General features: G+C 39.0%; 1 protein-coding gene across 3 annotated transcripts in view; it reads right to left on the bottom strand.

The window, feature by feature from the left end:
* Nucleotides 1-13,152, bottom strand: part of RALBP1 (ralA binding protein 1) — a 16,317-nt gene extending 3,165 nt beyond the window's left edge. The window contains exons 1-7 of one of the 3 annotated variants that reach the window (XM_017729444.1): nucleotides 6,362-6,464; nucleotides 5,992-6,086; nucleotides 5,269-5,727; nucleotides 3,121-3,470; nucleotides 1,530-1,691; nucleotides 932-1,063; nucleotides 320-427 (exon numbers count right to left, since the gene is read on the bottom strand). In XM_017729444.1, coding sequence (XP_017584933.1) covers nucleotides 320-427; nucleotides 932-1,063; nucleotides 1,530-1,691; nucleotides 3,121-3,470; nucleotides 5,269-5,727; nucleotides 5,992-6,010 — 1,230 coding nt within the window. In that variant the 5' untranslated portion in view covers nucleotides 6,011-6,086; nucleotides 6,362-6,464. Of the gene's footprint in view, nucleotides 1-319; nucleotides 428-931; nucleotides 1,064-1,529; nucleotides 1,692-3,120; nucleotides 3,471-5,268; nucleotides 5,728-5,991; nucleotides 6,087-6,315; nucleotides 6,465-12,858 lie in introns of those variants that run through there. The other 2 variants (XM_008630063.2, XM_008630062.2) reach the window with 2 other exon arrangements.
* Nucleotides 13,153-16,965: the final 3,813 nt, after the last annotated feature.

Below are 16,965 nucleotides of genomic sequence, written 5' to 3'. Positions count from 1 at the left end.
CAGGAAAGCAGTTAACAGTCCTGAACCTGGCTACATAGGGAAGTGCTGCTTTCTAAGTACATGAACAACAAAGGCCACTTTTTTCTTTCACAGTGTCTCCTTCCTGCTGTTAACGAGAGTCTCCTCAGCTCTGGGCTCTCTCCTGCAGTCAGCATTCCGTCCCTGCTTCATTGTCCATTAAAACAAAGCCTTGTGTTTTAATGGACAGAGACCCCTCTGAGCCTGCAATGTCCTCACTGCATTAGAAGGGACAAAGGAGTGTTCAATAGATCTGAAATATAAAATACCATCAGGCAAAAGGTAAGTGCCTGCCAGCTACCTGTGCAAGCAGAATGTTTATAACTTCTTCGTTCTCGTTCATTTCTTCTTTGGAGACATCCTCCTTTGAAAGGCTAGCAATTTCTTGTGCAATCTTTGTTTCACACTCCTGCCAGAGAAAGAAAACAATATTTAAAAGGACAGCTTCCCTGGTCACTGTATTTATTCTAAAAAAGATTTTTTTGAATGTATTATTTTCCAAATTTAGAACCACCATCACAGTTGTCCAACATGCAAATTTTGAGCATGGTCTGTCCCATCTGTGGGACATAAAAATAGTTTTAAAAACACTTTTCAAGTTTGTTAACCTCGAGTCTTCCAGTAATTCCTCTTGGTAGTCCAGGACTCAATGTTTTAAGCGAGCACATGCCCTGGCAAACTCTAAGTTTTTCATCACACACACTTTTTTTTGTGAACAGCTGTGAAGATCTCCCTGTCCCTAGTGAAAGCCAGCTAAGCAGAAAACACAATTGCTCATCAGGCATGTACAGTTGAGAAAATCTGCAGCAAAGAAGACTGAAAGGTGGTTTGACCTAACTGGGTGCCTCTGCACTGTTATGAATTAGGGATCCATGATTTAGATGCCTGGCCAATAAACAGAAAAGTTACCCACCTGTCTCTTAGCTTCTCTTAGTTTCCTCTTAAGAGCTGTTAAGATTCTTTGCACCTCCCAGAGTCTCTCTTCTTTGGACAAGTCTTTTATCCCTGCCTGCAAGTCTCTGTGTAAACAGTTCAGAAGGAACTCCTAAAAAGATTTCCAAAGAAATTGTCTTTATTATATTGTACCAGGGCAGATTGAAAAGGAAGATCTTTTCGGCTTTGTAGCAAGAGGCTGGGAGTTCTGGTTTTCAAACCTTGACGTGTCCATGAACAAGTGTTAACACACACCCAGCACGGATCCAGAGCCAGCTGAAGAGCAGCACTGAAGAAACTACCCTCCCTAATGTGCTCTCCTGACCTTCCTCCCACTACAAAAGTACTAACCTACATAGCAAAGCACTACATGGATAATGCAGCTATGAGCACAAGACTGTAACAACTTTCCACACATGAAAAAGGAAAGGAAATCATCAAGCTCTTCCCAGTGGTCTCCACTGACAGGATAATTGCAATGGAATTAAAGAGTATGTTACAAATTTAGGAGAATTTACTACTGAATGTATAAAAGCCAGGGCAAAGATAAACAGAAAAACACTCAAGTAATTGCCAACCTGTCGCCTGATTTCTTCTTTGATGCTCTCTTGAGTTTCTGGAAGTGCTGGCATTGTTGCCATATTTGACCAGCGAAGAGGTTTTGTCACCTGCTTGAGGGTCACATTCCCAAAGAACTCTTGAACATGTGTAAAAAACACATACAGGACACGGTTGCTGATCTGCAAAGGATGGGGAGACAGGATATTGGTTAAGATGATTCATTCACATCATCTTTATCTGTGAAGGACAGTGTTCTTCTCCAGAAACAGCAGCCTTTAGTACACCTTTCTGAGAGCCACAGTCATGCCAGTTTGTCTTTAGAGATTAAAATCTGCATTAAAAATTGTCTTTACTTTGAACAATGCAGTGCTGGCCTCAAGGAATCACTTCCCTGTCTCTCTTACCTGTGCATCCGAGGCATTTTCATAATGAACTCAGCATCTTCACACCTCTTAACCTACCAGAATTATTTCCATCACTGGTAGATGCAGAAATGCATTAAATCTCTTTGTACTCAGGTAAAAGTAGTTAGTAAGAGGGAACACCAACCCTCCTGTGTTATGCCTGGTGGATGGCTATACCTTCTCTCTCCCCTCCTCCAACCTCAAAGTATTCTCTACAGCTTCCCTCTCAGATAACATAGTAGAAAAAAGTAGTATGAAAGCATCTTTCACTATATTCCTTGTTTGAAACAGAGACAGAAGCAAGTATATTTATTTTGATACTTTATCTTCCATTAAAATTTTAAAAATTATCCTGAAACAAATATTAGAGTTCTGTCACTACCTGCACTTCAATTGCTAACATCTAGTTACCAACAAAACATGATTGGGCCTGCACTGTTTTACCCTAATTGTTACTTCTTTTCCTAGCTTGAGAGGTGTCTGGCACAGCAAAAGAGCCATGAATAACACCCGGCCCTTTTGCTACTGGGCCTCCACCTGGACTCTTAATTATAAATTCAGGCTTCTCTAACTTGTGGGGTTTGCTCTAGAAGACCCACACACAATAATTGCCATGTTTTCATCATGCACAGGACTAATTCTGAGCTGTATTTAATTAAATATTTCCAAGATGTCTATTAAGGGATCAAGCAATCCAGAAACCACAAAATCTTACGGGAAAACCAAGTCAGTTGTTATTCTCCAGCCATTTGGCTGCAGACACCAAAGCCATTTTACCTAAGTCCCTACAGCACCAGGAAGATGTATGTGCAGGACAGGGTTCATTAGCTTGATATTAAAATTAAGCAACAGTATCTTCACTAAATTATCACAGAATCAAAAGAGCACAGAAACTGTGTATCTGCATGAATTATTGAACAAATTCAACATTAAATTACTTCTGTTCATGATAGAATTGAAAGGCAGCAGTCTTTGTGACACTCTGATAATAACCCAAATATCAGACCCACAGTATGCAAGCCCACATGCAGAAAGCCTTTTGTTCCCCTTTCCCAGCATTTCGGGTTCCTGAGGCATAAAGAGGAGCTGTGATTTAGCTAAACTGTATCAGACAATACCCAATTCCCACCTGCAAAAGGATTCCTACAAAGAAGTCTTTCTTGGGCTGCAGTTCTGCTCTAAGCATGCTGCATGGTGCACATACCTGGACAGTAGGGCTGAGCACTATAGAAATATTCTGGATGTTCATTTTTGTTTCCAGTTCCTTTGCAATAACATGGTCCATATGCACAATCAGCCAAGAAATCAGGAGATGGTTACACTCTGGCAGCTCTTTCAGCAGCCTCTGGCACTCCTGAACTTTCTCAGCTTCTGTGCTCTTTCCACAAGCGTCTTCAAAGCGGGGCATGAGCTCTTTGGTAAGCAGATTTTCAGGCAGTTCCCGCAGGTACTGTTTGAGCAAGCTGGCCACTGTATTGGGCTCATATTCTTCCAGGTTTGGAGATTCTTCACGATCATAGGCTGCCTTCAGCTCGTCAACTTTTGATTTTATTCCTTAAAATAGTTAGATCAAGAATTAAGAGAAATTTCGACTGTAAATGTCTAAATTTAAACTTTTTTTTTTTTTGAGATGCATTTATTTCATTTCTCCTTGCAATTTAAGCTAATTGAGAAACACCTTTTAAAAGTTTTCCACATGTAACAAAGTGAAAATCGTGACTCAAAATTACATGATCACTAGTTCTAAAAGCACTGATTACTCCTATGAAGCAAAACCACAGCACTGACAGAGCCCTGAATCAGAACTGGTGCCAGCATTCCCTTTCATCAAGGAACATAAAATAGCGTGAGGAAAGGTTGGGGAACTTAACATCAATTGAGTATTTGCATTAAGCTTCTTTCTGGCAGTTCAATTATCCATCCCTAAGCCAAGCAGCAAATATGTTATTAGTTCAGATACTGTGCAACAAGCTACCTATAGCAGCTTTCCTTTGTCAAAACAAACCCCACACTTTTTAGTTTCCAGATTTCCAGCTGGCCCTCCTCAGCAGAGGAATCTCACACAGGATTGTCAGTTTGAGGCACCGCATGAAAAAAAGTGTGCTCATGTAATTATTCAAGCCAGCCAAGATTTTCTACAAGGTGTTAGTATAACTCAGTGACATTCCAATCTTCCTAAACTTGGGGAAATTTCATTCTTGCAGCTCAAACACCCACTTGGGTTACACCAACTTGGTGCACAGCCCTGGCTTGGCTCATACTCTGTAAGCACAACTGGGCACACTCAGCCCCTGGAAAATGCCAGGAAAACATGCTCAGTTTCATGGCCAAAATGAGCCATCACAACAGCTGCAGGCTGCTAAGCCATGGCAATGCTCTCTCTGAAGCTCTCAATTTAAACAATCCTACACGCACAAGAGGGAGCTGTTGCACTGGAGAACACCTACAAAGGCCACAGCAGAAGTTATTTAAGGAAAACACACCTGTGAAAATTCCCAACACATCGTGTCTGAAAAAACAAGCAACCAAAATGTTTCACTAGGCAGGATGAGGCAACTGCTTAAGGTGCTGCGGTATTTCTACACGCCTACCAAACACCATGCAGATGGACAGCATGAAGACAGCTAATGAAGCCTTTAGAATCATTTAATTACTGGTTTACAGTGCTGGGTAACTTGATTCAAAATGCTTTTCCTGAAATTCCTTTCCTCGCTTGTTCTTGTCCCGTCCATGTACCCACAGAATTACTTACATGAGCTGCATTTCTGGTGCAGCTCACAAATAAAGGGACTGTTTTGTCTAACGTGACTAAAACTGAGGTTTCACTTATGTAAGCTGGTGTTACACAACTACCACAGTTAATTCGCTGCTCTTGCTAAGCTTAAACAGTAAAACTTGCATTTTCTGCTTATTAGCAAATTTGCTGAAAGAAAAGCTTTCAATAAAAAAAATACACAATGGGAGTAACTGGAAAAAGCAACTTAGTTGGAAACATGAGCAATAAAATGGTTATAGCTCATCTTTGCTTTTGAAATCAGCTACCACTGTATTTTTAAAGCAGAAGAAAAAGAAGTCAAGTTGGCCATACTAACATGTTTTATTCATTGCTACCATCTCATGACAAAAGGCCTAAACAGGTGTGTTTTTACTGCCATTAAGCAGCACCACCACATTACCAATTTTTCTGGTACTTCAGACCTACATGTTTGCTTAAGTTTGGCTATCTGATTACCTTTTGGATAATTAATGGAGCTATAAACAGAGTATCAAGATGTTGGAAGTGATAAAAAAATAAGAAAATTGCAAGTAAAGACCTTAGGAACCTGTGTGCATGTCAGTGTGCCCAGAGTACCTGAAACTCTGTAGATGCCTTCACATTTCATGCCATACTTCTCTACGTAATCTATACATTCACGGAAAACTGCTGGCAGGCGGATGCCATCATACATCATGGTCCTGTCTACTGCATCAGACAAAGGAATGCCAAACACGGGTCTGTGACTTGGAACATCCACTTGAGGTATCTCTGTCTCTTGAATTGGCTTTTTCTTTTTCTTCTTCTCTTTCCACTGTTTTACAACATCTGCTGCAGTTAAGTCTTTTGACTTTTTCTCTTTGTGTTTGTCTTCCTTATGTTTTTCTTCCTTGTGTTTTTCATCTTTGGGCTTCTCTTTTATTTTAAAATCCTTTTCCTTCTTTTTGGAAAAGCTGGGTTTCTTGAAGACATGTATTCCCTTGGACCGCTTCAACTTGGAAGGACTTTCAGCTTCATCACCAGAACTGTCCTCTTGAAACGCAGCATAACCTTCCGCTGTTGGGCAAAGCAGGAAAAGGGGAAGGGGACAGCTGTAAGTCTGTTTACTTTCCAGACAGCAACAACAAGAAGTTGCACGTAAGGAGGAGAGAGAAGAAGCAACACAAATTTAAAAACAGTGCCTGTCTGGCTCCTCAGAAGGTTTTTTTTAAGTTGTTATACACTCGAGTGGACAAGGATTAAATCAAGTTGCATAATTACATCAAAGATAAGCCACAGATCTCCTGAACCATCTAAACAATGAATAGTTTATATACTTACTCATAATGGCAATGTCCATCTTATGGGCTAGATTCCCATCTAATAGTCAAGGAAATGCAAAATAAAAACAACTGTCTGGCAACTTCTCTATGTTCCTGTAATCAACAGTATAAGAGTTGCTGTTAAGGATCATCTACTGCATACACAAAAGTCTAACAAATTTCAATTAAAAACAAACTAAACTCCAGCCACTTAAAGCCCCAATCCTTTTCCAGAATACTATGAGTTTAAAGACAAGTATGAAGTTATTAAAGTTTCAGCCTCAAATAAAATACAAAAAAATCCACCCCAAACCAAAACCAAAAAAGCACTAGCACACTTAACTTTTCACTAGATGAAGAACACAATTCCAGTAACACTAGCACAATACCTGCCCATGAAGGTGCAGATTTGCCTTAAAAAGCACATGGGAGTCCCTGGGCTGAGCACATTGTTCCAGCAGCAAAAGTCCAAGTGCCGTCTAAAACATGCACTGGGTGCTTTTAAGTCACTACGCCTCTGCAGCCAGCCCTGCCTCACCTTCAGGCAAGAACACAAAAGTCTTTAAAGGTGGATTACAAAAAAACCCCAACCAACACACCAACAAAAAAACAACCCACAAACAAACCCAGCAACATGCAATCCAACACAACTTCCAAGTCCACCAATTCTAAATTTACATACACAGTACCCCATATAAGAAAGGTAAGGCTGAAACCTGGTCAACAAAGGTGACATCTGACATGCCACCTGCACCAGCCAGGTCCCCCAAGGCAGTGGGCAGTAAGCCCCTATTGTAACAGACCCTTTGAGGCTCCTTCACTACCTACATGCAGAGCCTCTGCTTGTGTGAGGCAGCACTGACAGTCGAGTGCTCTTGCTGCCTGAATAGTTTTGGGTAAATGAAAATTGCCCCCTTAGATAATATGAGAGCATATCATGCACGAGACTATAGGCTATCATTTTTTCCAAGTGAAAAATCTGCAGAAGAATCAGGGAACATTCCATCTTTTATCCTTCCAATTCTGAACTATACCAGACTGCAGAGCTTCTCAGCATTATTTCAGCACATACAAGAACTGTCTCTAATTTGAAGCCTTGACTGCTCTGTAGAAGATAGCTTTTAACAGTCAAACAAATATAAGAAATGTAATAAGCATGGAACTATCATAAAATAATTACAATTGTTGGATCAGCTCAGCCTTTGCAGCTGGGACTCTTCCCTAGGACTGCCAGCCACACACTTTCATAGAAGACTGAAAAAGACTGTTTAGCTGTTCCTGTCCTAGTGGATTTTAATATAAAAATGCAAACATTAACTAGAGGACAACCAGCAGCCAGGTCTCCTCCTCCCTGCTTACTGGCTATGTCATTTACTAGTTTTTGTAAAGTAAACCCAGAAATGGGTAAGGAAACCTGCAGTGCATAAACCAAGGATTCAAATCTCACTCTGGAACAGAAGGAACTGCAGATGCACCAGCTACAGGACAAAGGAGGAGCACACATCTCCACTGTGTTTTATGAGAAAGAGACAGGGCCAGCACTAAGGTTCAAGACAGAATTCAGAGGTGTAATTTCCAAATTAGCCAGATCTTTCCCAGACAGAGCTCAGAACAATGTGCCCTCAGTCTTTCCTGCTGGGTAGTTGTGACAGCTCCCCGTCACGCAGCATGGGGTTCCCACATGCACACCAGGAAGTGTCAGCACTGGGACCCAAGCTGGAAGGTCGGTGCCACTAACAGAGCCCTGCTCACATGTCCCAACACTGCAACACAAGCCCCAGTGCTTTCCTAGATCTGTGGCACTGTAACGCCAGCAAGAGAACATTACTGAAACTGGTATTTCTTGAATTCACAAGAAGACATGAAGGAGCAAGTTTAATACAAACCCAGCCTTTTAAAATTTGTCTCATTAACATAAGTTGACAAAGTTTAGAAATATATACTAATACACAATCACACAGAGAGGGTTCATACCAGGAGAGGGTTTGCATGTCTCTCAAGAATAGCCTGATTTTCTTTACTATATTTTTGGTTATAAAATTGCTGTATCCCTTTCACCAGTGATACAATATATTGAAATATAAACAACTTAAATTTACACAGAAGAAAAACTTCCAAAAGTGCTTGACAAATCAGGTAATTTTCAATATGGAAAGAGTATTATCTAGGGTTTAGTAAACTGGTATTTCTGTTCACTGTCTCCTCAAGACTTCCAGTACTAATAGTCCCCATTTCCCCATCACTCTTTGTCAGTGACATTTTCCTCCATCTATATGAGAACAGTACTACTGTAATAAATACTCCAATTTCACCAGCATAATGACACAGTATAATCTACCAGTTCCTTTTGTTAGACCTTCCTTCCATAAGCATGCCTTTATTGCAGTTACTTTAAATGTAATGCTTCAAGTATAGCCCTTATCTTACTGAGAATTATGAAAAACCCTTATAAAAATAATAATAATAGAAGAATTTTCCTGTGTTACTCTGGAAAAATCTAGTTTACAGACTTATAATCTTTGTCATGCAGCGAGGCCACTGTTTCTATCAGTCTGCATACTTGGGAATACTTCTCCTGCATTCTCACAGCAAAGCCATGAAGTCGTGCCATAGTATTTATTGTTAACTCCAAGGGTGGCATTATGCAGAACTGCCACTTATCAAACCTACTGCAAGAGACATTTTGTCCATCAGGTCTCTGATGGGTTTTTAAGTAATTTATAACTCTACAGCTGATTTCCCAAGGGAAATCTGCAGCATCTGTAATTAATTCACTGAAAGAAAACATGGATGGCTTTTACATATGAAAGAATTAGTAGGTCAAATATGACTGAAGTGCAATGCAAGCATTAGTTACCTAATGCCAATCTGTCAGAGGGATTGCCATCAGATTGTACAGCACTTCTAAATAAAACTAAGACACATGAATGCACAATGAACTTGGGTAAATGGCTTCTACTTCCTCTCCTTGCCCACAAGATGCATTTTTATTAATCAACAGAAACTTCTACCTTACAGACATTACCAACACTCACTATCCAACTTTCAATTAGATCAGTTTGTCTTCAGTATTCATTTGACTCACTGATGTGAGCACAGCACTCCCAAACAAATTCTGCATTCAGATTACTCTGTAGCACTGTGCCAGCAGAGCAAATGAAGCTGAAATAAGAAATTTGTCTTACTTTATTCTGATTTAAAATAATCACTGGTATTGAAAGGCAGACTTTAAAACTATCTGCAAATGGTGCTTTGCTAGATAAATACACAGTGGTATATAGAGATACACAGTGATTTGTCAGCAGAACAGGATGTAGCAACACATCCTATTTATCCCAAAGATAAACCCTGATATGAAGAGCCTCTGATCTTTATCAGCATAGAAAATTCTAATAACTTCTTAGTCTGTAGATCTGAAAACTGTATTCAGAGCTTCTCCACACACCAGATCAGTAAAAATAATGTTTTGTTTATATCAGCCCTGATCTACATTCCAAAAGAACATACAGGACCCCATGCCCAACACGTTAAGGATCTGGTCTTCAAAAATATTTCCTGAAATTTTCAGAAGAGTTCATACCAATGATACTACTATCTTTTCACGTGATAGTTTAGTACAATTCAAACAATTCTCCATTTTTCCAAGAATTATATAAAGAAAATCAAGATTATTCTAAACAAAAAAAATCCTAGATCCATATGGAACCCATCCTGTCCAACAGCATCAATCTCAGAAGTAAAATGACTAAGCAGAGTAAGATCTACTACATACAGACTCTTTATCTACAGAAATTCTAATGAGTAGAAGAGCTTCTTCAGAAGTATTTCCTTGTAACGTTTTTCTTCTGCATGGAACTGCATATTTTATGGCTTTATCAACATGTGATTAGTGACAGGTGGTTAAACATTTTCAAAAATCAATTACAGTGGTTGCTGTCTCAGATAATCCATTACTGCTTAACACAGATCCATCTTTGCTCTCCTGCTATCACAGGACAAGTTCTGTTTGAGTCAGGGAACAGATCTGGTTTAAAACTATGCCAGTAAAAAGAAAATTCATTTTAATCCCTAGTAAATCCCCTAATCTAACTCACTCTACAGCCAACCAACACCCAGTCTATCACAGAATAGTGGAGAATAAAAATTAGTGGCTGAAACATTTTTCCAGGAGCTGAATTCCACATAAAAAACAATATTCCACTGAATTTTCCATTAACTCAAAACATTTTTAGCACTTTTCCCCAGAATAATTGCTGTGTATTATTAGGTTACTGCCACTAACATGAAAAAAAGCAAATCATTAAATAACTGTATCTATATTAAAAATACAGGAAAAGATATTTTGCTAGCATACAAAAATGCTTTTTTGATATAGGTGATAATAATGAAGAAATCAGTGCATTACTCTTGCAGAAATTATTTACCTGAAAAACAAAACTGAATAACTTTGGGATATTTAACCTTCCCTTCCCTGCTGCTCTTCAAGCACTTCTGAAGTTTACATTAAGAGTATTACCAAAATAGCTCAAGATTTTTGTGGGATTAAACTTGGATACAGTTTCAGGTGTTAGGATGACCATGTCATTAATTCACTAATATTGCAAGCTCAACAAACACTCTGTCATAATGTAATGTCAACTTGTTTTTTTTTTTTTCACTGACGTGTTGAGTTATATTTGTTTATACCCCAAACGGCATGATCATGGCAGGTTGTGCACTGCTCAAAACCAAAGCAGGTAGCCAGAAAGAATGAAACAATCTGAAGACATACAACAGAATTTTAAAAGAGAAATAAAATGAAGAATCAAAAGTATAGGAGGAATAAAAAAGGCCAGATCTGGAAGGAAAACTCTTAAATTTAAATCAACCATGATAAGCAACAGTACAGAACACTTGTAATTTAGACAGGTAAAATGTCTGTTGAGGGCATATTTATAATACTGATTATTTTTGGACTATATGAGATATACTGAAAGCTTGGTATGTAACTTACTCTTCTGTTTGACTGGCAATTATACGACAGACATGTATTAGGGCCAAGAAATGCTGAATGCCGTTTACATTAGCACTGCAAGAGATGATTTGGTTCTTCCCATGTTTTGCATTTTTGTGTTCTTTGAGGATTTTTTCATACCTTTAAAGTTTCTTTTAAGTAACAAAAATTGCTTTACATCAGCTATAAAATGTGTTGCAATTCTTCTGGAAGAAAACAGTCGCAGTGCTGATGTGCACAGACCTGTGTCGATTTGCTGAAGCAGCATTTTTCCTCCTAAACAACAGCCTTCAGCTACACTATCACCATGAGACATCCTGAATTCCATACAAAGAAACCCACACAATGCATAACGTTGGCCTCTACCAGTTGCAGATTTAGAGGTGTGCAATGCAGAGCTCTAACAGAAAGCTGGACAGTAAAAAAGCAACTACTGTTAGCCTGAATTTAGACCTATCCAATCAATACCAAATTTTCATTGCCAATCCAGTAATCTATATTAGATCAATAATGTTTACATTACAGAAAATCACTAAGGAATCACTTTTCTTAAGACCTGTAGGAATTTCAGCTGTTGGTTTTAATTTGAGGATGTATTTTTGAGTTACATTATTCTTTAGGCACACGGTTTTTAGTTAAAATAGCAACAGTCCTTCTAAACTGTGGTAGGAACAATTCCTGCATTCCAGGAAACTGGTTTGATTAAAAGCAGTGCAGTGACAGCAGATTCTTAAGGAGTGATTATTTAAATATGTGCATGCGTATCACAAATTGTCACCATATTAATTCTAACAGAATACTGTGTGCTGTCTCACTGTTTCTGATCTTCCAAATTCCACATGTAAGAAGTAGCAGGATACACTGGCATCAGAGATACAGACATTTTGAAATTTTGCTAAAACAAATGTGACTTAAAATGTCCTAGCACTTGGGCTGTGATACTTAGGTTTCAGAGACTTGGACAGGAAGGGTCTTTCCGGTAGTGAGAGTGCTCAGTATCAGCTTAGTATTTCCAAGTGCTTTGTTCTTTCAGAATACGTAGAAAAATTTTCTTGAATAAAAACTATTTCGTGTTTCCAAAATTTTCTGCACAAATCTAAAAGTGGAAAGTAATAGTTCTGTTGTTTTGGAGGAGGGGTAAGCTTTTTAAATGAAATTTCTACTCCAGACACTGATATACTGACAATGGATTTTATAGTCAAAGCTTTACTTTCTTCTAACCTTTTCCCTGTCAGTTCTGGAAAATTCAGATCTCAGTGTTGGTTTGCACATTTTTGACCTCTGCAATAATACTTTGGCACTGCTGGAGGAAACTGCATGATCAGACTAAACTGAGAAGCTAGAGAAAAAAAGGGATGGAGATTTTATTACTGCTCAAATAATGGTGCAGTGTGCACATGAAAACTTGGGATAGTACAAAAGCAAACACTGAATAAGGGAGACACATGGGAAAAGGGCTACAGTTGTTGAAACTGACTCTTCCAAATGCACAAGTGTACAATTCAGATCAAAACCAGTTTTATTCTAGCTAGTACCTCAGCTATGATTAAAAATGGATGTATTTGGAAATATACTTGAAAACCTCCACTTAGAATGTGAAGAAGAACCCCATGCCAGGATTTACCAATGCATCATGAAAGGTTTTGGATAAATGGGTTTATTAGTAATTCTGGGCACATACTTGGCACCTGTATCTGTGCAACAAAAAAAAGTTAAGGTGTGGAGTTTTTTGCATGAGAAACAGGTGCTGCACAAAGTCTGTTTGTAGCAAGCTAACTTCCTCCACATTGAAACAAATTTAAAAGAACCCACTGGGAATACCAAGCAATTTTGAGAGAGAAAAAACGAGAAAACTTGAAAGCATTGAATTAAAAAGAGAAGTAGTCTACTCACTTCTTTTTTCTTTTTTCTTAAATTTTCCTTTCTTCTTCCCATGCTCCTTTTCATCATCAGATACTATATCTGGAGGCTCATGTAAGCTGTCGTGAGGTGGTGAAGGCTCACCGGTGCGGTACAGTCCTGGGAATTTTGTAGGACTGATTTCTTCAGAGCTGGGAGTACGAGCAAGTCCCCCACTGTGTTCTACCCGACGGTGTTCACTGGGGCTGCTCGTGGGAGGCAGGAAGCACTCGGTCATTCTGATACGCGGATATCAAAGTGAAATCTTCTGCTACCTGTCCATCACACCTGCATAAGAGGAAAACAAAAAGAAAACCCACACAATTTTAAGCAATGGGTTTCAGAACACCTTGTTTAGAGCACTACCCTGAAACCATAAACAGCAATACCTTCTACAATGAGAGTTCCAACTTCCGTCAAGAGAAAGTAAAATAAATCAGGTCTGAAGCTCAGTGTTTGCAGAATTTGTTCGTTAACTCCTGAGCCATATTAGCATGTGAGCTGCCATTTTAGCCATTTCTTCTTTATAACATACAAAACATATATTAAGTATCTGAATACTTTAACAGTTGAAATAATTCTTACAAAATTCATAGCTTGCATACTGATTGGTAGTATTTACTACAAATTAGTTTGCTGACTTTTAAAATTTTTTTGATATCAAACAGATTTGCCTGGAAGCTCAGAGTGTTTGTGAGCACTGCCCTTAAGGCAAAGATCATTTTCTTCTTTCCCAAGCATATTTTATAGATGCAAATAAAAACTTGCCTAGCCTGTTGCAATAAGGGGGGGAAAAAAATAAATAGAGCTAAAGCAAATCCATCTTTTAATTATGCTACTGCAAATTAAAGAAGGTAAAAAAAATAATGATTGTGTTTTTCTGGTATATACAGTAACTTCACCTTTGAAGAGACTTTATCAGGTCATCTGCACCCAGATGCTGGTACATTGTTTGCTTGAGAGTTATGGCCAAATAAAAGCTTATACAAAAATTGCTGAAGGAAGCCAATGCATACATTCTCAGCAGTGGAACTCATCAGCAAAAAAACTGTTCCTGGCACAGATAAATGTCAAAAATTCCACAGAATGGATATGCTGCACGGGACACCACACCTCTGGAGTCCACTTGTCTGGATTTGGCCCTTTGTATCTAAATGGTCACAAAGGATTTTGTTATATTCTATTTTTAATTCATATCAAATACTCCACTGCCATGATTATTTGATACTGTGTTTAAACAATTAAATGGCATGTTCAAACATGGGATTTTATGAGAAATGTCCAGGTATGTAAAGCTTCAGAATGACAGCTATCAAAAAAGGTCAAAATTTTCAATTATATAAGCATTTTCAATATTACCACTGACAGACTGGCTTTACTATTGTATTTCATCTGAGTATCAGAATGACCTGTAAAATTCCTCCTCAGTACATTTGCATTTCATCACCAACTCCTCCCCCTGCTCCAAGAAAAACAGAACCCAACATATTGCACCAAGAGCTTCTAAACAATAGAGAGTATTTCAACAATAACTCATGGAATTATATTGGAAATATTACATATAATTTTTTTACGCAAATAGAATGGATGGCATCTACAAATCAATCCACAGGTTGAGTGGACAAGATGGGCAAGTGCACAGAGGGCAAGAACAATGTTGTTGCAAAAGCACATGAACACTGCCCTGGAAAATGAGGACACGCAGGCTTTGCCTGTGGAACCCAGCAGAGCTTCTGGGACTAAGAAAGCCTTAACCCATACATTCCACAACACTCTTCAGCAGTATTGCTCAGCTCCTGGGCTTTTATTTACAGATTGGTAGCATACAGAAAAAATATGACATGGTATTGTATTCTGTCCAGTTAATAATTACAGATGAGTCCAGCTAAGTGCGTTTTGGGGAGGGTGGTTGGTTCACTTTTTTGGGGGTTGGAATTAAAATTTTTTTTTAATTCTCATCCTTCAGCTCTCTGTATGCAGATCAGAGCGAAATTTTAGAGTATGTATGCAACAGTATCTCCCTACAGGAGATCACTCACAGTGCTTATGGAAATTACCAGTTACTCAGATCAGAATTTGAATAGGGCACAGTAAGACACAGAATTATGATGAGAAACAAAATATTCATCAAGTCTTTATTTAATACTGTTCATTCCCTATTCTGGCTGAAGTGGAGGCACTGGCTAAAAATTAAGACAATGGGGTATATTGGTAAATGCAACAAATTAAGACTATACTTATGTTTCTTACTTTTTTCTTTTACAGCTTCAAGAAAGCATTAATTTCCTATATGTATCATTTTCTAGGCCTTTAAATAAGGGAGAAATTCTATGATGCTCAAATTATATCAAGACCTATCAGCAGGCGAGAACCTTTAAGCCTACTGAAAAAACCTCTTCCACTTTTACTAATGGATGTTAATGTCCTACTGCCATATAAATCTGCCCATTTCCTCTGACTTTTACAATTTTCTTCTGACAGCAACAAATGGCGAGACTGAAAAAATCCTGGACCTTCTAGGCATTTTGAGAAGGAGCATTTCTAACAGGCTTGCTCTTCTGCCAGCTTCTCCCTCTCAGACTTTTTCTTCCCAATCTATTACTGCTTCAGTCTTGCCTCTCCTCTGCAGCAGGTCCCTTCCCTCAAACTGCTTCTCTTCACCTATGCAGTTCTCATTTGTCAGGAGAACTGACAAATATTGTTATGTCAATAACTCACATGCTGCCACATGTGGAAGGTCACACTACTCCCCCCATCAACTCTCCTCTACCTCCAATTCCAGCAGTTTGCTCTTTTTGAGATGATTCAAGTCGCTAGCTGCTCCAACAGGCTTCTGCTGCTGAGCTGGCTCGTGGAAGAGCTCAACAAACACTAACAATGAAAAGCAGAGAAGTGGCAGAACCACGATGACGGGAGTGCAACCTCTTTCTCTGGGCACCTGTTTTGTCATACTGCACACACATCTTCATCTCCTCAGATTTCAATTATTTCTTACTATTTGTAACTTCAAGCTTTGATTTCTTTACTACCCAGTGTCAGTACTCCCATGGCTCTTGTCTTGACTTACTACTGTTTCACCCTCAGTGTGTCACAGACAACCTGACCTTCATCTGCTTTGGTCTCTGTGACTCAAGCTCAGTTTCCCACTTTTCCCTCATCTTGTTTTCATTTGGGTGGTTCCTACTTTCGTGCAGCACACCACTTCCTTGCAGATGGAAGTTCTCTCTCTTCTTCCTCTGTTTCTTCTATCTGATTAGTTACCAGTTCCCACTTCTTCCTGAATGTTCTCTGCTGCTGTTTTTTGTTACCTCATGATTATCTACCTAATCTTTTCACCTTGTCCCCATTTTTCCCACTGGCTCTCAGACTCTCCCCAATATCACAAGAAGTCCCTTCTTACCTCCCTGCCAAGAGCAGGCTCCTTGACTCCCACCGCTTCTCGTTCACTTGACATTTGACTCCTCTTCCACTGAAGCCACAAATGCTGTTACATGACAGCATTAGAGAGCTTCTCGCACTTCAAGCACCTTCTCAGACCTAGCTACTTTATTCAGTACTCCCAAAATGCAGTTTCTGAACCAACTTCCCGCTCAACACTGAGTCGAGCCTTCAGAATAACTGAATGTCAAATATAAGCCTTCACTGAACATGGGCAGAACCATGACCTCTCCTCTATTCTCCAAGGAAATACTAAATTATAAGAGACTTTAAACATGGAAAGAAGGTACGTCATTAACACAAAATCTAGCCGTCATGCCATCACCATCTTCTAGACCATAGACCAAGCACAGGAAAGTAGGTTGGGAAAAGGAAGGGAGATGCCTTCACAGGTGAAATAATGTGGTTTTCCAAGTCTCATATTTGAAAATAACTGAACTTTTTCCTAAAAAAATCAGTCTGAGCTACATATTTAGTAACTAAAGATGAGGTTTGGAAAAACCATAGAAAAGGGAAGACAGAGAGACATGACAGCCAGCTTTAATAGATCTCACTTTCAACAGCGTGTCATCTAAGTCAGCATGAACACATTAAAGAGAGGCACAGTCTGAAAGACCAAATTCACAGCTCTTTCATTCAGTACAGAAGGCTTCATTATTTCTG

This window comes from Corvus brachyrhynchos, unplaced genomic scaffold (assembly GCF_000691975.1).
Source record: "Corvus brachyrhynchos isolate BGI_N302 unplaced genomic scaffold, ASM69197v1 scaffold331, whole genome shotgun sequence".
Classification (NCBI taxonomy): Eukaryota; Metazoa; Chordata; class Aves; order Passeriformes; family Corvidae; genus Corvus; species Corvus brachyrhynchos.
Note: the sequence above shows the minus strand (reverse complement) of the source record. Positions and strands in the feature narration are given on the sequence as shown.